A 24,395-nucleotide genomic window follows, 5' to 3' on the forward strand; every position below is an offset into this window, starting at 1 on the left:
TTTAATCTGGAAACTGGAGGGTCTACCACCGGTGGAACAGTCCACTTCTTAAGAAAGTAGTACTCAAAGGTATCGCCTAGCAAATCGCTTAGGGACCCCAAGGGAACGCCTTGGTCATCTCCATTCTTTAGTGACAATTCTGTCAAAATAGGAGGGGAAAGGGAACACCTTTTCCGCTCTGGAAGGCTTGTGAGTGCCAAGGGGAGCCTGAGAATCAGTCGCAGCTGCATCCTCCATCTTTAAGGTCTCACGCACAGTTATAATCAGTGCATCCACTAGCGCCTTTTCATACAGGGTTGCAGAAGAGAAGGAATTCTCCTCACTATCTGAGGATTCAGGGTGTGTGGTCACAAACCCAGCATGGTGACCAATGTCCGCGGTGGCCAAATCAGATTCAGGATCTGACGAGACAGATGAGGCAGGGGAAGACAGGGGGGCACTTTTTGCCAGCCCCTTGCCCAAAAGCCACCTCCACCCAGAACACAAAGCACTCCAGGACCTTCGTCAGTGCATCGATGGATGGATGGGACCCGGAGGGCCCCGTAGCCTCAGAGATGGGATCAGTTGGGGAGATGTGCTCCAAACACGCCATGAGTCACCAGGGGGACCCCACAAACAAAATGTAAAACACTGCTAAGGGACAACCCCCCACTGCTCTGGCAGCCCACCCGGTTGCCAGTCACAGAGCACTAATCGATCCTCAGCAGAGAGAGAGAGGACCCCACCAGACTCACCACCCCACAGAAACCAGGCACCACAGCAACCAGGAGAATCTGCACTGCACGAGTAAATGAAAGGATCCAGGAGTCAGCACCAGGGGATAAGGAGGGACTCCCACCACCGAAAACGTCACCCAGAAGGCTTCACAGACATGGCCGCCATTGTATTCTATAGCTAACCTCCCCAAAATGGCCACTGGACCACACAACATGGACGCCATGCATTGCTGCACAAGGCTACAACAAAATGGCGGCACCACGAGGCTCCCAGGGACCCAGAAGGAATCCCTAGGCCTCAACGATGGGGGGCCCTGGCAGGTACAGCCGATCATCTGGTCGCCAGCATAGTGCCCTGCCCCCACCCCAGGAGGTGGACCAGACCACCCACACAGCCCCAGCGGCACCGCTCCAGACAGAGCCCTTCGCAATCAAAATGAGGGGGCTTTCGGTCAAGAAAAACGCTATGACTCGGGCCGAGACCAGGTCGTATACGATCTTGCAAGGTGTTTAACTCGCAGGCCAGCCCCCTTTCGGCGGGGCTATGTCACGGCTGACCTAGTGCGGAGCTGAGGTCTGCCTGCGTTTGCTGGCCAGAGTGGGGTGACCACTGGATCTAGTCTATCCAGCCTGCCGCCCAGTCCGACAGTTGACTGTAGATCTCCCAGGAAAGAACCAGGAGAAAAAAAATAAATCTATCCCAAAAAGGAAAAAAATTGCAAGGACCAGAGATCCCAGCAAGGAACTAGGTCCTTACTCTTGACTAAGCAGAAAAAAACTGGGTACCTATAGAAGGGAGGAAGTATACCCCCGCATAGCCAGACTTTTTTCCTGCCTAGTGTCCTACTCCTGTAGGGGGCAGTATAACCCAATGGTTAAGAAGATCAAGAGCTGTATTCATCAATGAACAAAAGCTGTACCCTGCTATTTTATCTTTAAAGCGACTGTTTACCCAACATTTCTTTACAATGCCATGCATGCAAAGATAAATCTGAATACTTACCCCACCTGCGACATGCATTGGTGAAGTAATCTCTGGCTAAACTCTCTTCTGAAACAGACACACAAGGAATATTGATCTTACAGTTTTCAATGGCTCATCTCACCAGTCTTCAGGTCACTACAGGACAGTGCCATGAAGGAACCATACAGCAGTTTAGGATGGACGGGAAATAGACACTCCTGGAAGTGTCAGTTTCAGGAACAGACTTTCCAAGAGATTACTCTGCACCAGAGCAGTGTTTAACAGCACAGGCAGAAGTAGGTATTCCTATGCTTCTTTGCAGTTATGTATGCCATTTTTAAGGGCGAATTACAGGCATCAGCATGTTATACATAGTTCCACTGGCAAACCTTAGACCTTACTATGTGTACATCATACCTGGCTGATACCCCTGAAAGATAGAAATCACTTAAATGGACACCGCTACTTCAGTGATCTCTATTTGCTTCTGGGTCCCTTGCCGAGCAACCACTCTACTGCACTGAGAACACAGGGGGTCGGTTACTCGACATGGGCGCCATTCAAGAATGCTTTGCATTTTTTGAATGAATGCAAAGCATTCTTTGATTGCACAAGGTGGAGAGGCTGGGCTCCATGTCATGCTATCCACCTCATCCAAGCAGAGGATGCTATGCATGCATTCAGAAAATACAAGCATTCTCTGAATGGTGCCCTGTGCTGAATGGCCGACCTTCTGTGTTCACAATGCATCAGGCCAGCTGCCCAGCACAGGACCTGGAAGCAAGTGAAGGTCACTGGAGTAGTGGTGTCTACTTCAGTGATTTCCAGGTTCCAGGGCCATTGGACAGGTGCTGTATATACAAAGTTAAGTTGGTCCAAGGTGGACCAATGTAACTATAAAACATGCCAATACCTGGAAATCCAAACAGTAAAAATTGCTTTAGGTGCTAAATGCTGACAATAAGGCCCCGTTCACACCTAGCGCAGTGGAAGCGTACATTTTTGATCGTTTTCCGCATGACATGCATAGTGAAGTCCATTGGTTTCAATGGCTTGCACTGTGCATGACAAACACAGCAAAGTAATTCACAGAGCATTTTGCTACATACTGGTTTGTGAGGTTTTACGTGCTGCAAAAACATGCATTTAACTCCCACAATTGGGGTACCATTAACATTTCTGCGTGCATTCCCGGAAAACACACAGATGTAAACGGAGCCTTATGGAGTCTCTCAAGTCTAATCAAGTCTTTTATATTAGTTAGCTAATATTTAAGGTCACATTACATGAAAAAGAATGAAAAAAGACAAACACAAAAAAAGTCTACCACAATAATTTCAGTAACTGCAGGTACTCTGTATAAACTGTAGACATAAACAAAAAGAAGGGCGCACCAGCCTAGCGCATTATCCTCCGTAAGCTTTTTATTGATAAAATATAAAAAAATGGCTACTCACAAACATGCGATGTAAACCAGCATATCAACTCCATCGAACAGCGTCCATGATGTAAGAGTCCGATATCTCATGAAAGTGAAAGACTAACGCGTTTCGAGGCAGTGCCTCTTCCTCAAAGCCTCTGAGGCACTGCTTCGAAACACGTTAGTGTTTCACTTTCGAGATATCGGACTCTTACATCATGGACGCTGTTCGATGGAGTTGATATGCTGGTTTACATCGCATGTTTGTGAATAGCCATTTTTTTTATATTTTATCAATAAAAAGCTTACTGAGGATAATGCGCTAGGCTGGTGCGCCCTTCTTTTTGTTTATAGCTAAAGTGCTTTGTCGACCACCCCGGTCGTAGAGGGCAGCAAGGCTTAGCCATTAGTGGATGCCAAGTGAGAGTCCCAGGATAGAGGCAGTCCGAGACTCTGTATAAACTGTTTGGTCACTGTTTCTAAAGCTGAAAATACAGAATGTAAATGAACCAATTCCCCCAAAACAAAAACATCAGGATAAGAAGAAGTTGTGCAAACCATGATATTATGTGGAACTACAGACAAAACATTTCTTCCAGTCAGGTTTTGATTGCTGTTAACCCATTAGAGAGCTTTTTACTTTCTACATTCTTCACGGTTGTCATTTGCACAGAAAGTAAATGGAAATCTAAAATCCAACAGTGATCACCAGAATACAAGAGGAATCTCCATGTGGGGACATCCGTTCGCATGACATCTTTCAAGTGTTATTTCCCTCACGTTCAGCTACCTGTCCCCAATGGGGACACAAACAGCAACAAAAATCAATTTTTTTGCATTTCCTCATAAGTATGACTGTAAGAAACACGTAGAAGCATGGAGACCTCATAACCAGTAAAGAGTATTCCCACTAAAAGCATTGTTTTACTAAAATTACAGTAGTAGAAGTAGGGAGTCCATAAAAATGCCAATCGTGTTTTGTAGAGTTGTTTTATAATAAACTTACCAATAGCTAAACCATCACTGAAGTTGTGCAATCCATCACCCATTATTACCATCCAAGCCAAGGTGGCAATGCCAGCATCTTTTAGCTCCTCCCGGGAGTAGCGCTGAGAATGGCTATGTGGATGGTGATTTTGGTGATGATGATGATGTAAGATATGGTGGTAGTCATGGTGATGATGTATAAGATCATCAGACTGTCCAAGTGTGTCATGAAAGTGAGAATGACACTTGTTTTCACATCCTCTGGAGACGTACTCCCTGTAACTAGTTTCATCAGGAGACTGAGCAATCATTATCTCTTCTTCTTCCTCTGGTGCAGTTGGCTGTTGGGATACATCTTGTGCTTGACCATCTATGTAGCCTTCATTATCCGTATCTTAAAAAAAGACAAAAGTACCAAAATATTTTTAAACACAAACCAAATTTTAAGCATACTGAGTGTCATGGACATTTTAGGTCATGTGCTGCATCCTATTGGTTAAAGCATTATTACACAAAACAAAATTAAGAAATTGCAACCTAACAATTCTTAGGTGGATGGCTGTATTCCCCCCCCCCCCCCTACTCTTTTTCCAATTGGCAATCCAGCCGGCAAGTCTGTTATTTTTTAACTTCCTTCAACCACTTCAAGACCAGAGGATTTTACCTCCTTCATGACCAGGCCATTTTTTGGCATTCAGCACTGTGATACTTTAACTGGCAATTTCGCAGTCATGCAAAGCTGTACCCAAACATACATTATATCATTTTTTTCACACAAATAGAGCTTTCTTTTGGTGGACAGCAACACATGGGTACGTCACTTTGCCTACAACACCCGCTTGTCTGCAGTACCATGCGGGCGGACGCTAAGTAGTTAGAGCGCAACTAAACCTTCCTATTGTCTTTAGCCAAGAAAGCTGCCATCTTAGCCTCTGTTTGATCGAATGCCATGATGCTGCACATGTGATCAGTTATGACTCCAGCCATTTGATGGTTTGACAATTTGCTAGAGAGCCCAAGTAAAGGGGACAGTTACATTCCTAGCATGTGCCAGAATATAATAGTTTTTTAAAGAGGTTAAATCGATGGGTTTAGTTCCGCTTCAACAAACCAAACTGTCCAGGCCAAGTGGCATTTAGAGGGGTGAGAAACCATTTAACCCTCACAGGAGTGCGTAAAATAGTCAGCTTTTATTATTTTTGTAAAACTTTTATCCTAAAAGGAAAAAAAATAGTTTTCTGTAACTGCTTAAAAAGTGTTAGCTGAAGTTTGTTTTTAATCAAGTCTATCACAACCCTCTCAAAGATTGACAATGCTGCTGTCTTCTGTGCTCCTTTCTTCTTTTTACTTCATCCAGAATGCAGACACATTGAGAGAGAATAATGTGTAACTGGCTGAATTACCAGGTGCAATAAAATTTTTAAAAAATACAGCCACCACATCTAACGACTGGTAAGCTGCTATATGTTCCACTTTTGGTTTTGGGTTTATTACTGCTTTAAGCTCAAATGTAACTAAACATTCCCTTTGCTGGGCAGAAGAGTGTGATCCAGTGCCTTGCGAAAGTATTTGGCCCCCTTGAACTTTGCGACCTTTTGCCACATTTCAGGCTTCAAACATAAAGGTATAAAACTGCAATTTCTTGTGAAGAATCAACAAGTGGGACACAATCATGAAGTGGAACGAAATTTATTGGATATTTCAAACTTTTTTAACAAATAAAAAACTGAAAAATTGTGTGTACAAAATTATTCAGCCCCCTTAAGTTAATACTTTGTAGCGCCACCTTTTGCTGCGATTACAGCTGTAAGTCGCTTGGGGTATGTCTATCAGTTTTGCACATCGAGAGACTGAAATTTTTGCCCATTCCTCTTTGCAAAACAGCTCGAGCTCAGTGAGGTTGGATGGAGAGCGTTTGTGAACAGCAGTTTTCAGTTCTTTCCACAGATTCTCGATTGCATTCAGGTCTGGACTTTGACTTGGCCATTCTAACACCTGGATATGTTTATTTGTGAACCATTCCATTGTAGATTTTGCTTTATGTTTTGGATCATTGTCTTGTTGGAAGACAAATCTCCGTCCCAGTCTCAGGTCTTTTGCAGAGTCCATCAGGTTTTCTTCCAGAATGGTCCTGTATTTGGCTCCATCCATCTTCCCATCAATTTTAACCATCTTCCCTGTCCTTGCTGAAGAAAAGCAGGCCCAAACCATGATGCTGCCACCACCATGTTTGACAGTGGGGATGTTGTGTTCAGGGTGATGAGTTGTGTTGCTTTTACGCCAAACATAACGTTTTGCATTGTTGCCAAAAAGATCGATTTTGGTTTAATCTGATCAGAGCACCCTTTTCCACATGTTTGGTGTGTCTCCCAGGTGGCTTGTGGCAAACTTTAAACGACACTTTTTATGAATATCTTTAAGAAATGGCTTTCTTCTTGCCATTCTTCCATAAAGGCCAGATTTGTGCAGTATACGACTGATTGTTGTCCTATGGACAGAGTCTCCCACCTCAGCTGTAGATCTCTGCAGTTCATCCAGAGTGATCATGGGCCTCTTGGCTGCATCTCTGATCAGTCTTCTCCTTGTAGGAGCTGAAAGTTTAGAGGGACGGCCAGGTCTTCGTAGATTTGCAGTGGTCTCATACTCCTTCCATTTCAATATTATTGCTTGCACAGTGCTCCATGGGATGTTTAAAGCTTGGGAAATATTTTTGTATCCAAATCCGGCTTTAAACTTCTCCACAACAGTATCTCGGACCTGCCTGGTGTGTTCCTTGTTCTTCATGATGCTCTCTGCGCTTCAAAACGGACCTCTGAGACTATCACAGTGCAGGTTCATTTATACGGAGACTTGATTAGACACAGGTGGATTCTATTTATCATCATTAGTCATTTAGGTCAACATTGGATCATTCAGAGATCCTCACTGAACTTCTGGAGAGAGTTTGCTGCACTGAAAGTAAAGGGGCTGAATAATTTTGCACTCCCAATTTTTCAGTTTATTTGTTAACAAAGTTTGAAATATCCAATAAATTTTGTTCCACTTCATGATTGTGTCCCACGTGTTGATTCTTCACAAAAAATTAGTTTTAGATCTTTATGTTTGAAGCCTGAAATGTGGCAAAAGGTTGCAAAGTTCAAGGGGGCCGAATACTTTTGCAAGGCACTGCATGTACCAGTCGCTCACTTCTGTTCTTAGATTTACCAGTTTAATGCCTACCGTTAAATTTCTAAAGAAATAATTAAAATTAGGATGTGGGTGACATTTTCATTACATGTGCCTCACTCTGCTCCATTTAACTGACCTGTATGTCAAAAAAGTACCACTTGGCACAAGTTGGTATTAATCAAACAATTCCCATGTGGTCCAAAAAAAGAATATGGACCAAACCGCTCTATACACAAACAGCAAGTGCAAAATAATTGTGGTCTTGGTAACTATGGAATGAACAGCGACTGTAGCATCTTTGGTGCATGTTACCACAACTATTTTTTACTCAGTAGGCTCACCTGCCAGACAAATCATGTGCTGTGTTCTAAACTTCCAGCTTCCCAACATACACTGCCTTACAGCAGCAGTTAATAATGACATGTTGCATTACCGTAAAATGTTCTTCAGGTAATGGTTTTTGCAGACTACCTTGCAAGTCTCATTCAGGTTAAAACAGGTAAGCAAGAGGGGCGTGGCTTGCGTGCATGCTGGATGGACGCATGAGCTGAGAGCTCTCCGTACCCGGCCGATTAAACACCCAGCGTACGAGAAGCACGGCGGTCACCGGCACTCCTCACCGCTCAGCACAGCTTACCGAACACCCAGGGAGATGTCCAGCCGGAAAAGAAAAGAAGAACGGGGCTCCAAGAAGCTCACAGCCTTCTTCTTCAAACAGCCCGCTCATCCTGAGGGAATCCAAGATGGCGCAGACGCGCTGTCTGACCGCGGGAGCCCAGCAGCCTACACGGATCCCCCCGATGCGATCCCCTTACCTGGAGAATCCACCTATGCCGGATTCCTCCCCTGCGACCCCGGTCTCCTGTAGTCCTGCGAAGACCCGCATGAGACTGGAGCCAGCAGAATCTTCTGACCATGCAGTGAGTACCTCATTTGCTTCTATGCACTCCATGTCTGCTCTCCAATCTTCTATTGCTGCATTCACTACTACGGGCCAGCCTGTCCTGGACACCACGATGAAAAACATGCCGATTACATTTCAGTCATCCCTTATGGCTAACCTCACCACTATTATGCACAAGTTTTCCTGTGAAATGAAACATATGGGCAATAGGGTGTCACGTATAGAACATAGTATGGAAGAATGCACTGAAACAGTAAATGAGCTTATAGATGCATACCATGAGCAAAAAGATGACACTGAATGGATCAAATACAAATTGGCTGATCTTGAAGATCGATCACGCCGCAACAATATTAAATTGCGAGGCATTCCTGAAACGGTTCAACCTAATGAACTGCTGCAACATGCATCTACTTTGTTCTCTACGCTGGTGTCTGACTTGACCACTATTGAACTAACTATAGACAGGATTCATAGGATGCCTAAGCCTCGCCACTTAGAAGACTCAGTCCCTAGGGATGTGCTTCTTCGCATGCATTTCTATCCAGCCAAAGAAAAAATTCTCAAAACCTCCAGACAGCTGGGAACCTTGCCGGTGCCTTATGCAGAGATACAGCTATATGCAGACTTGTCCCAACATACACTGCAACAGAGGAGACAATTGAAGATGCTTACCAAGGCTCTCTTCAACCACAAGATCTTATATAAATGGCGTCACCCTGCAACCTTGCTCGTTACTTATAATGGGATTCCACACACCATCTCCGCTATTGAGGGCGGAATGAAACTCCTGCATTCATGGGGAATCATCCCAGAACCACCGAAGAATTTCCATGATGGGCCTAGACACTCTCCTCCGTCTCGCTCCAGGACCCCTCAAGGACCTGGGCGTCAGAAGCATCAACCATGATACATAAAGCTTCTCTCCTTTAGCAACCTCTAGCCCGGCCGGGCTTCGTCTACACCTCTGCCTTCTATTTTAGTGATAAGTTTATCCACCTAGGTGGAATTCCCCCACCTCTTTGTCAGTAAGCCTTTACGTAGGATACACCTTACTGACTTTGTTCACCAGTTGGTGACTTTGTTCGCCTTCACAATGTTCTTTTAGAGCAGCTCTTCTACCTACATCAGTAACTGTATTTTTGGTTCATTATGGTCGCCTGAGCTTCTCTTCTTTTGCGGTTTTCTTTGTGTTCACCACATAGTGCCTACGTACAGCAGCAGTGACACCTGGATCTTGGGAAAGTAAGTGACCTCCACCAACTCTGTGTGACCATCCTTTTACATCTCTTCCACCAGTGGAGAGTGGATATTTGCATGCTACACGACTTCAAAGTTTAAGGTAATATCTCTCATTCACCTCTGGTATTGACCTTCCTCTCCTTGTGCATATATTCAGCAGCCATGTCTTTCACTGTTCTTTCTCTGAACACTAGAGGACTTAACCACCCCGCGAAACGGGCCTCACTGTGGTCTACGGCTATCTCTCTACAAAGTGACATTATTTGTGTACAGGAAACCCATTTTTCCCAATCTGCAACCCCCAAATGTAGTCACGCTCAATTTCCTGTTATGTACTTGGCATCTGGGAAGAAAAAGCGTAAGGGGGTCCTTATAGCCATTAAACAATCCCTGGCCTTCCAACACCATGACTCCATTCTGGACCCCAAAGGTCGCTACATCATCCTCCGATGCTCCATTGACAACCGTAATTATACCTTTGTCAATCTCTATGCGCTCAATAAACACCAGATGTCATTCATACGCTCAATTGTGGACAAAGCGAAGTCCCTCCAATGGGGCAATTTACTTCTACGTGGCGATTTCACTCTAGCCCCAGACAGCACTATGGACATGTCTGCCTCTCCTAAGAAACATAATGCATCCCTTTCCAAGTACTTGTGAAATTCTGATCTTTATGACGTGTGGAGGTGCTGTCACGCAGCGGAAAGGGACTATTCATACCTTTCCTCTCGTCACGGCACCTACTCACGAATCGACCTATGTATTTCTGACAAACAACTTTTGGAACATGTTTCGTCTGTAGAGCTCCACATGGCCACCTGGTCAGGTCATTCTCCATTAACTATATCGGTGACCCATGGCGCTCCTACACAATCCACGTTTGTATGGAGATTGCCTAACCATTTATTATCAAACTCTGTGTACACGGATAAAGTCCAATCCCATCTAGATAATTTCATATCTGAAAACTTTCTACCGGATACTGACCTGTTGGTTGTGTGGAACTTTTATAAAGCTGTCCTTCGTGGACTATTTTTGCAACTAGGAGCTAGGGAAAGGAAGAGGAGAACGCAGCACCTCGATAGTATCACCAAAACTCTAGCATCCTAGCATCCCTAGACTCGCAAAATAAAACAAACCCTTCCCCATCACTCCAGTCACAGATTTTTGCGCTCAGACAGGAACTCCGAGTTTTCCTGCTAGAGAAATACAGCTATACCCTTAAGAAATGGAAAGCCACTACCTATGCCACCAGCGACAAAGCCACCAAAGCCATGGCCCTTCGTATTAAAGGGCAAAGAATTAGATCCAAAATACCCTACATGATCCACCCCAAGACGAAAGAGAAATTGCTTAAGCCCACCCTCATAGCTAATGCCTTCAGCTCTTATTACAAATCCCTCTATAACCTTAAATCTGACCAGACGACCTACCAGCCTTCTCCAACTGACATCCATGACTTTCTTGCTCAGATCAATCTCCCTTCGATTACCCCCCAAGACGTCGACTCCCTTAACAGACCCTTTTCTGATCTAGAAATTAGAGATGCCATCACTTCGCTCCCCAATTTGAAATCACCCGGACCGGATGGATATTCGGCTGAATATTACAAGAAATTTTGTGACTCACTGACTCCCCTTCTTTGAGAGGTATTCAATTCTGCTGCCTCCTCCTCAACCTTTCCAAAAGAAATTTTAAGCGCATTAATTGTAACCCTTCCTAAACCAGGGAAGGAGCCTAATCAACCCCAAAACTTTAGGCCCATATCTTTATTAAATATTGATGTAAAACTTTATGCCAAAGTGATAGCCGCGAGATTAGTGGATCTTCTCCCTACTATAATACATAGAGACCAGTCTGGATTTACCAAGGGACGACAGGCATCGGACGCTACTAGGCATGTGATTAAAGATATCCACCACGCGGCCTCTGTGGAACGCCTTCTCTGCTCCTTTCGTTGGATGCGGAGAAGGCGTTCGACAGGGTCCATTGGGGATTTTTGTCGTCTGTCCTACAAAAATTTGGATTTCAAGGTTTCATTCATGATGCTATTATGGCCCTGTACTCCACGCCCTCTGTAGTAGTCCGTACAACGGAAGCTCTCTCCACCCCGTTTAATATAACAAATGGCACTAGGCAAGGGTGTCTACTTTCCCCCTAATATTTAATATGATAATGGAAACCTTAGCCGAACATATCCGCTCTAATCCTAAAATATCGTGCATAAGTATGGCGGATCAACATAACAAAATCAGTATTTTTGTTGACGATGCAATACTTATGATTTCAGACCCATCCACATCCCTCCCGGAAATTCAAAGGATACTACACTGGTTTGGAAAAGTCTCTTTCTACAGAGTTAACGAGTCCAAGTCCAACATATTGGGAATTGGTATTAATGCCACAATGAGTAATTTACTGCAACAGCAATTCCCGTATGCTTGGGCCGAGCAGAGTATATCATACTTGGGCGTGCAACTGACTGCATCTACCAAAACGCTGTTTAAAGATAATTTCCTCTCCGCACGTACTAAACTGCAAGACAACCTTAAGCATTTTCCTGGTTGGGACGATTAGCGGCTTTCAAAATGATGTACTTCCCCCAATTACTTACTTCAGATCCCTCCAATCCCTACTGTCCAAATATATATGGCAAGGCAAAAAACCCAGATGCGCACACACCAAACTGATCAAACATCGTTTAATAGGGGGTGCAGGGTATGTTAATATCTTTGATTACTACCTAGCATCAGTTCTAACTCCGCTACAAGACTGGTTTAGAAGGACTCCCACTACACTATGGTGCGCCATGGAGGCTACTTATTGTACTAGGCAGAGCCTATCCGACTGGCTGCTGGCGACTACTTTAGGGGCCAAATTGCCCTCCTACCTCCCACCGTTTCTGACTGCTGCAGCAAGGGCGTGGAAAATACTGGTGTCGCAAGCTCCCTCACCTACCGCACATTCCCCACTTAACATTCCGTTAACAGCACTACACTCGCTTATGACCCAAATAGATCTCTCAGATTGGCAGAAAAAGGGCATTAAATACGTGGCAGATATGTATGACGGCCCCAAACTAGTCCCTTTTGGCTCCCTGCAAGCCAAATTTGGCCTTCCCGGATCTGCATTATTTACTTATTTAAGAGTATCTCACTTCCTTACTTCCATGCAACCTTGGCCACTGACTATCCATACCCGTGCTTGGTTATTCCTTACCAGTAGGGGGTCCCCTATTCAGAAGGGCATAACTACCTTTTACAACCTCCTCCAACATAAAACATACTTTATCAAGACCTCCTCCCACCTTCAGTGGGAACGAGATATGGGTAAGCAGTTTACAGACAAACAATGGAGTCGGGCTTTACAATCCATATATCTGGCCACTAGTTGTTCCAAATTGTGGGAGCTATCCATAAAATGTTCCCTCCGCTGGTATCTCACATCTTCTAGAATAAACAAATTTGATCCCCAGAACAGGAACTGGCCAAGTTTTGGTCTGTGAGTACAGCTGTCTGTTCAGCAGTTACACCAGCTTCTGTGGAACAGTCATACCAGAATTCCATCAGCGCCTGCAGCAAATGGCTGTCATAACATTCAAAAAAGTGTTTAAAGAAAGAAAAAAAAACACTCAAGTTAAGCCCCCTGGTCTTTGGTTCATTGCAGAGTTTGGATCACATGCAAAGTAAGTCCAAATGATATGGCCGAGTCCCTGGTCCCCAGAAACACGATCTCAGTATCCTTGGTAGTCTGGATCTCAAACAAGAGCTTGAAGCTGCTAATGCAGCAACTTTTTCTTGACTCTTTAGAGCAGTGGCCTCTAGATTGCGGCCCTTTGGTTACTATTTCTCCCACATGAGACATTATTCTGACAACTGACATAAAGGGGCACCATTTCTCCCACTGACACCAATAATGGGGCACTATTCCTCCCTGTGATACCAACGATGAGGATTCCTCCGTTAATACCAAATATGGTGACGTTTACTCCAACTGATGCCAGTCCTGCTGGCCACAGTCTGGCCCCCCCTAAAGTCTGGAGGACAATAAACTGACCCTTTGTTTCGAAAGTTTGGAGACCCCTGCTTTGGAGGCTGTCCCTAAGTTAGCGATACTCAATTATTGGGTCCAAGGGATGTGCTGTAAGTTGTGCTGGAGAGTGTTTTATCATTCTCAGAAGACACACCCTTAATGCCAACTATATTCAATACGTTTATATTACCATAGCAAAAGGAAATTGTGATTTGCCAGAGACTAAATATGATACTGATGTACAGTATATTTCTCTTAGGAGGAAAAAAAACAAATTTACAGATGTTAATTTCTCAATCTGCTCTCTCTCTACACTGGACAAATCGGTCTTATGCTGAACTGTGGTTTGTCAAATGTGTCAACTTTCATGAATGCCTGGCACAAACATGAGATTTAAATTCAACCATTTTTGTTACCAACTTGCGAAATTCTGAGGAAAATAAGGGGGGCACAATATTCAGTACTACTACTTCTACAATCTCTCCACAGTTTGGAATTTCAGAGCTCACTATCGTCACAGAAGAGGTCTATTTCTTTTAGCAGAACTGGTGAAGAACTAAAAATAACTCCTTTATACCCCAAAAATCAGTTGTGCATGTAAAGCTCCTCTGGCCCAACAGTACAAATATTTAAAATGTACCAACTAAGGCGGTATAAAACCCAAAACCAAAAATGTAATATATTGAAGTTTACCAACCATTAGTTGTGGTGGGTGCATTAGTTTTCTATTTTTTTAGGCTTTTTCTCCTCAGTTTTTACTTGGTAATCTGGCCAGTAACACACCTGCTGTATTAGAGTGCCTCCACTCTGGATGAATGAGCACAGGGGAACCTTTAGACAGCAACATTATTAATTTTTAGGGAGGGGAGTGTTAGATGTACTATCAGATGTTGATACACTAACTACTGAAGCCAAACTCCAGTTCACACTTTCTTTTGAAGGAGAGCTTGTCCTGAAAAACAACATCAGCTGGCTCACTAAATGAAAATAAAGAAATGAAAAACCTAACGCAGCCATCCCATTTAAGAATTGGTAAGGTGCAATAATAAAATGTTTGATATTGGGTTTAATACGGTTTTATGCATAGCTTTTTACATCTTTTAGCTTCCAGGACATGAGAACTACAGCTTTAGCGCCGGTTCACACTACCGCGACGCTACTTCCCGGGGCAACCTCCGACCGGATTTCATAACATTGAAGTCTATGGAGGTCGCCTCCTGGTCGCCCCAAAGAAGCTCCGGACCCTTTTTCTAGGTCGGAGCGACTTGTGTCGCTCCTATTAGAACGGGTCCGCAGCTTCCCTATGGGAGGCGACCTGCGGCGACCAGGTCGCCTCACAGGTCGCCCTAGTGTGAACCGAGGCTAAAGGTGTATGGATTTGGGAACAATAATAAAAGGAAACAAAATATACTAGTCTATATTTTGTATTGGATATACGTTTGAACATTATACATACGAAAATCTGTCTCTGAAGTCTCTTTATCTTCGGTATGTGAATGATTTGACAGCTGCTTTTTAACTTCTAACTCCTCATCATTTTCAGTTTTCTTCTGATTCTTGAAGAATAAAACAAATTTAAATTTAGATCACAAAACATCAACTAATTAAAGCAAGCTTGCTGGGTTTTTTTTTGGTTTTTTTTTACCCTGTTATCTGTAGAAAAATGCCATATACAGGTGCATTTTATAAAATTAGAATATCATCAAAAAGTAAATTTATTTCAGTAATTCAATTAAAAAAGTGAAACTCATTTTTTTTTATATAGATGTGTTACACACAGAGTGATCTATTTCAATAATTTCTTTCTTTTAATTTTGAGGATTATGGCTTACAGCTAGCGAAAACCCAAAATTTAGTATCTCAGAAAATGTGAATATTACATAAGACCAATAAAAAAAGGATTTTTAAATACAGAAATGTTGGCTTACTTTAAAGTATGTCCATGTACAGTATAGTATGCACTCACTACTTGGTTTGGGCTCCTTTTGCATGAATTGCTGCATTAATACGGTGTGGCATGGAGGCGATCAGTCTGTGGCACTGCTGAGGTGTTATGGAATCCCAGGTTGCTTTGATAGCAGCTTTCAGCTCATCTGCATTGTTGGGTCTGGTGTCTCATCTTCCTCTGACAATACCCCACAGATTCTTTATTGGGTTTAGGTCAAGCGAATTTGCTGCCCAATCAAGCACAGTGATACCATGATCATTAAACCAGGTATTGGTACTTTTGGAAGTGTGGGCAGGTGCCAAGTCCTGCTGGAAAATGAAATCAGCATCTCCATAAAGTTGGTCAGCAGAGGGAAGCATGCATTTCCTGGTAGAAGGCTGCACTGACTTTGGACTTAATAAAACTCAGTGAACAATACCAGCTGATGAAATGGTTCCCCAAATCATCACGGATTGTGGAACATTTTGCATTTCATTTGGAAATCAAGGTCCCAGAGTCTGGAGGAAGAGTGGAGAGGCACAGAATCCAAGTTGCATGAGGTCCAGTGTAAGGTTTTCACAGTCAGTGTCATCTGCTGGTGTTGGTCCACTGTGCTTTATCAAGTCCAAAGCCAGCACAGCCCTCTACCAGGAAATTCTAGAGTATTTCATGCTTCCCTCTGCTGACCAGTTTTAAGGAGATTCTGATTTCATTTTCCAGCAAGACTTGGCCATTGCCCACACTTCCAAAGGTACCAATACCTGGTTTAACCGCTTACGGACCGCCTGCTGCAGTTTTACGTCAGTATTTTGACGTTAAATACCGGGGTTATGGCAGCAGATAGCTGCCAAAACCCCGGTATTTTATTTATTTTTTTAAACGGCGAAAGGTCCGCTTTAGCATAAAAGTGGTTCCAGCAGTGGATGTGCCGCAGGATCACTTTTATGGGCGGCGGGAGAGGTGCCCCCACTTCCTGGTAATTTTCCCCGCTTACTGCCATCTGTAGCGGGGAAAATGATCCGGTCCGATGGGAGCCCTAGGCCCCCTAGGTGGCCCCACTCGACTCTATGGCTTTGACCGGAGCAACGTCATATGTCGCTTTCTCCCAACTGCCTTAAAAGGGCCCATTTTTTTTCTTGCAGAAAAAAAAAAATTACTTTTTTACTCTCATTAAAGAGGACCTGTCCTGTTTATTTCTATTAAAAAGGGACGTTTACATTCCTTGTAATAGGAATAAAAGTGATCAAGGAATTTTTTTTAAAAGGGACAGTGTAAAAATAAAAAGGTAAAAAAGAAAAAGTTTTAAGCGCCCCATCCCTCCGAGCTCGGGTGCAGAAGCGAACGCATACGCAAGTCGTGCCCACATATGTTAACAATGTTCAAACCACACGTGAGGTATCGCCGCGATCGTTGGAGAGAGAGCAATAAGTCTATCCCTAGACCTTTTCTATAACTCTAAACTGGTAACCTGTAGAAAATTTTAAAGTGTAGCCTATGGAGATTTTTAAGTACCAAAGTTTGTCGGCATTCCACTAGCGTGCGCAATTTTGAAGCATGACATGTTCGGTATCAATTTACACATTCACAACACATTCGCTTTCACATTATAAAAAAAAAATTGGGCTAACTTCACTGTTTTCTTTTTTTTTTTTATTAAAAAAAGTGTATATATATATAGTTTGGGGGTTCTAAGTAATTTTCTAGCAAAAAATACTGATTCTAACTTGTAAACAACATATGTCAGAAAAAGGTCTGGTCCTTAAGTGGTTAATGATCATGGTATTACTGTGCTTGAATGGCAAGCAAACTCGCCTGACCTAAACCCCATACAGAATCTGTGGGGTATTGTCAAGAGGAAGATGAGAGACACCAGACCGAACTATGTACACGAGCTGAAAGCCACTATCAAAGAAACATGGGCTTCCATAACATCTCAGTAGTGCTACAGGCTGGATAGCCTCCATGCCACGCTGCATTGATGCAGTAATTAATGCAAAAGGAGCCCCAACCAAGTAGACTCCTAGGACTCTAAAAGCTGTGATGCTACTTACACATACACACACACACACACACAAACACACACAGCATCTCTGCCCACCCCGCTGCTGTGCATTCACAGAAGCCTTTGCATTTTGTGAATGAGTTCACATAATACAAAGTGCTCTGTGATTAGCAGGAGGATTGCATACGACTCTGCAGCTGCTGGAGTGGAGACTAGAAGGTCCAGCATCAGAGCACTGAAAGTATAGCGGAAACTGCACTCCCGACACTCAGTAAGAATAAAAATTGTAAATCAAAATGATAAATCTTGCAGATGGCATGCAACACATTGAAATTAACCCCTAGTAATCTACAACATTTTCCAAAGGGACTTAACTCCTGGAGTTCAGAGTTAAAACCACAAAACATTATACATGTTCAGAAAGCAAATGAATCGAGAGGCTAAAGTAGCTTTTTTTCCCCCTTACATAATTAAAGGATTAGTTAATTTTTTGGAAAAAATAATAAATGCTAATTTTTTTGGTAAGTAAAAAAAAAATGTGCATTTATTTATGAGCCTGTAAATCATTGCATCAGTGATCAGCAGATCGTGGTGCCATGCAGGTCTCCTGCAGATCTGCCAGTGTATCTGCTTCCCTGTACATCCTGTATGGGCAAGCAGATGTAATCTGACCGGAAGCATGAATGAACTACCACGGCGCTCTACAGCACTGTGGTAGTTCATTGAAAACTACAAGTCGACAGCAGCAAAGGACTTCCGGACCTTGCAGTTTTCAATGCACATAGCCCTGTCTGCACATAGCCCTGTCAATCAGTGAAGCGGTCAGATGGGGGCAGAGCCCTGCTCGGCTATGTTTTTTTTTTAATTGTGAGAGCTAAAGGGGTGGGGGGAGAAGAACCCAGCTAGCTGTCACAGCTGGGATCGGGAAGGTGCAGGGGCCAGTCTGTTTGTAACACGTTACAGCTTGAATATGGGTGTAACACGTAACATATTCCGAAAGATGAACTTATCCTTTAAAAATATAAAGTTACAGACTTTGTTTATTAAATACATTTACCAAATAATCTATTAAAAATAACAGCCACAATACCTTTTGTTTCTTGTCTTTATACTGCTTGATCAAGGTAATCAAATGCTCCACCAAAAACATGAAATAGAGACCTCCAAGTGCAGTCAGGCCCTTCAAAGTAGCATCCAAATGAGCACTCTCCTCAGCCTTTTCGTCTGCATGACTTTCATCCACAATTCCACCATGGCTATGGTAATGTTTTGCATGAGACTTGAAACAAAAAAATGAACCTTTTATTACACATGCCTTTTATACACAGGGTTTACCAAAATATATAGAATGTGGTACGAGGGATAGATCAATAGCCTCTTCATAACTTATGTTATAGGAAAAACCAGTACAGATGATTGAATGGGACTTTATAGGCGCCAGAAATGATCAACAACCGTATAACAGGTAAAATGTCCCAAAATGATCACAGTTCATATTAACTCCAATAAAACAAATTGCACAGAGATGGTGTAAATACACTGAAAATTATATTTCTTGTTGGGTTTGATATTTTTGTCCTATACCTTTGTTTTTCCTATTTACCTCACATATGTCACGGTTTTGATATCTTAAGGGCCATACACACTATAAGATTTTCTGAAGACTTTTTCCTTCAGATTTACCTTTTCTATGTAGTACAAGGGCCTGCCAGATTGCATACAAATTGAAAGTGTTTAGGTTTGACCTCATATTATATGGTTTTGGTAAGTCTAAAGGAAAAAGTCTTCAGAAACTCTTATAGTGTGTATGGCCCATTACATGAAGTTTCTTTTATACCTGTATTAGTATACTTCACACATACTTCCTGAAGAAGCCTGGATGACGAAACATGTAGAAGATTACGTGTAAAAAAAAAAAACCTTTCAACATCACAATTTTGTATACAGCGTATTTTTATCATCTCTGGGCAATTGGTTTTCATATGAACTGTAATAAAAGTATGTGACATTTTAACTGTTTATATGGTTGTTGATAATTTTCGGCACCTTTCCAATTGTAAGGGTCACAGATGACTTTACCCATAAATGAAGGTTAAAAGGGCCGTACACACTTGACGAAAATCGGACGAAATATCCTCCGATTTTTCTCTGTCTTCTCAGCGTTCATTACTGTTTTTAGTGCATTAATGTTCACAAAATTTCTCGTCCGATTTTTCTTTTTTTTTTTGGCACATTTGTTCCTAGACTTCCGGGTTGTCAGCAACTTCAGATCATGCACAGTCTTTCATATCCGATTTTTCACAGACGTACTGCATACACATTAAAGGAAAATCGGTCGTCTGGGGACGGACGAAAAAAATTTTGGTGTTCGTCACTCCCGTTTTTTTTTCGTTGAAAATGTCGGCATCGGCTGCTGAAAGTTGTGTACACACTAGGCGAAAATCGGACGATTTCACATCGGGCGGGAATTTTCGGCAGATTTTCTACTAGTGTGTACCCCACTTTACTCAGAAAAACTGAAAATGCAGAATATTTGTATTTGGCAAACACATCCTTGGCTGATGTTGACAAGCTGTTGGGAACCTTATCTCTGTACACAGTGAGAACTGATAGAGGGTTGTTGGCACAAAAGGGTTGAATGAGGACATGGTTCTAACACAGAATACGACTAGAAAAGTACATTATCTGTAAAAGGTTTTGAAAATCACTTAGCATACTAGAAAAAAGCACTACTTTTCTGTTTAGGTAGACTGTTCAGAAAAAAAAAATCCATCACATGAAAAAATGCCAGGATAAAAAGGAACATTTATAGTAAAACAGGTACTTTCTAAAAGGTTAAGGTCCTCAGTTAAGACTGTAAAAAATCTATTATGTTAATGTGAATAAAATAATGTGCTGACAAATGCAAAGGATAAAATGAAAAACAACATTATTTCTTAGGGCTCTTTCACACGGCCGCTCCACTTGTCCGCAAATCATCCTATTTTTTTGCGGATGATTTGCGGACATAATGTAAGTCAATGGCACTGCGGAGGTCAGCAGAATACCATCCGCTGACATACGATTTTCTTTCTTTCAGTTCTGTTCTGTTTTTTGGAACGGAACAGAACCCTATTTTTTCATCCGTTCAAAAAACGGAAAGGAAGGAAAATCGGATGTCAGCGGTGTCATCCGCTGACATCCGCAATGCCATAGACTAACATTATGTCCGCATATCATCCGCAAACGGATGGGATGATATGCGGGCACACGGAGCGGATGACACAAATGTCATCCGCTCCGTGAAAAAAGAAAAAAAAAAAGTCCCGCAGCGGACTAAAGCAGCGGAGCGGCCGTCTGAAAGAGCCCTAAAGTGAAACCCAACAGAAACAAAAATATTGTACAAATCCAATAGTCAAACAAAGTTTACTTATTTGAAATCTAAAATGTTTTTTAACCCAATAATGGTGAAGTCTAAAATACCTTTAAGGCTTCGCTTACACTTGCAGCTGCATGAAGCCCTCAACCTGCCCCTTTAGGCTGCATAGGTAGCTGGATGGGATCGTACACATGCCACGGTCACAATTCTTTGCTTCGCAGTGTATCAAAAACCATTCCCCCGGACATATTTGGCAGCAGTGCTGCCCAACCAAATGGGGCCACACAGAAACTACAAGCCAAGCGATAGGTTCCTGATTGCATTCAGTATCACCACCTAAAAGCCTGCCAGCTGCCCATGCGCCACAGATTGCTCTTCAGAGATCAACGCAGGTGTCAGAGCCCTTAGAAAAACATTTTGGAAGCATTAGATGGACTAAAGACTATCCCCCTGAAGAAGTATAATTTGACCAAAAAAGAAAAAAAAAATGGGAAGTCCTGGAAAATTTAAGAAAAGATGAAATAATTGTAAATCAAACCAGCAGACAAAGAGGGGGGGGGGTGTTATAATGGACAAAATTAAGTATCAAAAAGAGAAAGAGGGACAATTGGCAGACATCTATACCTATATGAAGTTGAAGATGGACCCCACATTTTGGAATATGAAAAAGTAAATTACTGAAGAAGGTGTGTGTTGGTTATTACCAGTATGTTAAATACCCTAATACACCGGTTACCTACATTTTACTAGAATTTAATGTTCCGATTTAACAAAATTTCAAAGGCCATTTCTTGGCACTATCCCAAGGAGACCAATTGGCTCACATTGTTGGGCTATAAAGACTTACTGTATTTTCTGGCGTATAAGACTACTTTTGAACCTCAAAAAAATCCCCCAAAAATGGGAGGTCGTCTTATACGACGAGTATAATATCTCCAAGGTAACCTAAGTATAAGTATTACCGGTAGATCATGCAATAGGGGGGTCGTCTTATACGCCCAGTAGACATATGCCGGTTTTCGGTAATTCGATATATTGCGGTATTGCATAGCCACGGTATTGTTATTGTGGCATTTTTAAAATACCGAGTTTATCTGCTCCTGAGTCTGACTTGTGAATTGATACATTTCAGTGAGCTGGATGACTCATTCACTCACACAGCTAAGCCTTTCAGCATTAAAGAGGTTGTACACCGAGAAATTTTTTTTTCTCTTCTTTAAATCCTGAAAGAGAAACCCATAATGAGCTAGTATGCATCGCATACTAGCTCATTATGAAATACTTACCTTAGAACGAGCCCCCGCCGTGCCGTCCGCTTACCTGTATGACGGGCGACATGTATAGTCGCCCGTCTTCCGGGATCGCGGCATCCGGCCATCTGATTGGCCGGAGCCGCGGTGACGTCACTCCCGCGCACGCGCGCGGGAGCCGACGGTCACGGCACGGGGCTCTGAAGGAACGGCACGATCTGCCGTTCCTTCAGAGTGCATGCGCCAGTGACGTCACTGGCTGCATTAAAGGTAAATATCTCCTAAACGGTGCATGTTTAGGAGATATTTACAGTACCTATAGGTAAGCCTTAATATAGGCTTACCTATAGGTACAACTTCCTGAGGAGGGTTTACTTCCTCTTTAAGTCTCCTAACTATAAACAAAAATTATTACATTTGTATCTTTTCCTTCCCTCTGCCAGGGAGAAAGGAAGTTTAACCTCTTAAAGACTGGACCTTTTTCTGACACTTGTTGCTTGCAAGTTAAAATCAGTTTTTTTTTTGCTAGAAAAGTACTTAGAACCCCCAAACATTTTATATATTTTTTTAGCAGAGACCCTACAGAAAAAAATGGCGATTGTTGTAATATTTTATGTCACACTGTATTTGCGCAGCAGTCTTTCAAACGCAATTAATAGACTTTAATGAATAAAAAAAAAAAAAAAAACGTAACAGTAAAGTTATCCCAATTTTTTTTTTGTTACACAGAGAATCGTGAGAGAATCGTGATCTTTATTCCAAGCTAAAAAATCGTGATTCTCATTTTGGCCAGAATCGTGCAGCTCTAATATATATATATATATATATATATATATATATATATATATACACACACACACGCATAGCAGCCCACATTACATTATTATATAGCCATCAAGCAGTGTCTGGCCTACCTGGTGATGACTGGTCCTGGCGCTCTGATCCGATGGCCTGGTCTTTAAAGGGGCAAATCAAGATAAAAACACCGGTCCTCCTGCAGGTTTAACCAATTAATGACTTTACTATTGCTTTAGGCCTGGTTCACATGTATGCGGGTTGGGGGTCCACATTTGCACAGGCATAGCAGCCCATTGATGTGAATGGGCTTGAGCTGCTATGCCTGCGTTTTCAGCTGAAAAAAGGTGCATGCAGAAATTAAAAAAATGCAGTGGCCATGAAATCCATCCTTCTTTTGCACCATGCGACTTACCTGCCGTTGCTGCACACGCAAACTGTTTTTAAATGCCGTGCCCACGTATACAAAAAATGCAGAAAGCTTGCCAGAGCAGGAACTGCAGGTTAGTCGCATGGTGCAAAAGCAGGATGGATTTCAAGGCCACTGAATTTTAAAAAAATGCTGCATGCACCTTTTTTCTGCGGAAAATGAGGGCATAGCAGCCCGTTCAAATCAATGGGCTGCTATGCCTGTGCAAATGTGGGCCGCCAACCCGCATACATGTGAACCAGGCCTAAAGCAATAGTAAAGTAATTTATAAACACCTCCTTCAGGTTTAACCACTTCTTGACCACAAGGATTTGCCCTCTTAATGACCAGGCCATCGGATCGGAGCCGAGCGCCAGGACCAGTTATCACCAGTTAGGCCAGACACTGCTTGATGACCTATTTTAGGCCTGGTTCACAGAGTCTGTACTGACTGACTATATAATAATGTGCATAAGTGAACCAAAGCCCCTAAATTCAGCAATGAAATTGAAGTGAGGTGGAAATTTAATAATTTAAATTTAATAATAGAATACCGTGATAATACCGTATACCGTGGCAAAACCTTAATCAATTAATCGCAGCATGAAAATCTGATACCGTCACAAGCCTAACGCCCAGCCGTCCTATAAGCCGGAAAATACGATATATCCGTTTGTACATACTTTACTCAGCTATTTGAAAGATACCAAGGACATTCTCTACCATCTTGAACAAATAAAATGGCTGGTTTCCTAGCCATTTGCAAGTAAAATCCCTGCACACCATTATTCACCATGACAGAGGAGTTCAAGAAGTTAAGAAAATCCTGTCAGCGGTGGATGTGAATGAAAATAAATCCAGTCTGTCTGCTGTAAACACATTTTGGTTTAAAGGCATGCATTAAAAGCAGCCTGGAGTGTCAAGAACAAAAGAGCTCTGAAGTGAGGAATTGGGTAAGTAATATATCCTCATCTTCTACTTCCTAGAGATTTACCAAACATTTAAACCTTGCAGTGCGGGGGATACCACTGCAATTGACTTTTTTTTCCTCCTTCCCAGAGTTGGGCTTTTGCCTTCCTCTCCTACCCTGCAACTCTGAGGGCCAGTTCACACCATGCCTTCACTGGAACATGCTGTGTGTTCCTGTGCAATTCACACTGCATTCAAAATGCAGTACATTTGCGATCTGCAGTGAGTGTCAATAAGTTGACACCCCAA

At 42.6% G+C, this 24,395-nt stretch overlaps 1 protein-coding gene across 1 annotated transcript in view; it reads right to left on the bottom strand.

Moving 5' to 3' along the window:
- Positions 1-24,395, bottom strand: part of SLC39A6 (solute carrier family 39 member 6) — an 87,987-nt gene that overhangs the window by 13,566 nt on the left and 50,026 nt on the right. Inside the window, exons 4-6 of the mRNA XM_082259227.1 lie at positions 18,456-18,644; positions 14,893-14,992; positions 4,107-4,481 (exon numbers count right to left, since the gene is read on the bottom strand). Of these exons, the coding sequence (XP_082115353.1) occupies positions 4,107-4,481; positions 14,893-14,992; positions 18,456-18,644 (664 nt within the window). The remainder of the gene's footprint in view (positions 1-4,106; positions 4,482-14,892; positions 14,993-18,455; positions 18,645-24,395) is intronic.

Source organism: Pelophylax lessonae, assembly GCF_965119305.1.
Source record: "Pelophylax lessonae genome assembly, chromosome: 5".
Lineage (NCBI taxonomy): Eukaryota > Metazoa > Chordata > Amphibia > Anura > Ranidae > Pelophylax > Pelophylax lessonae.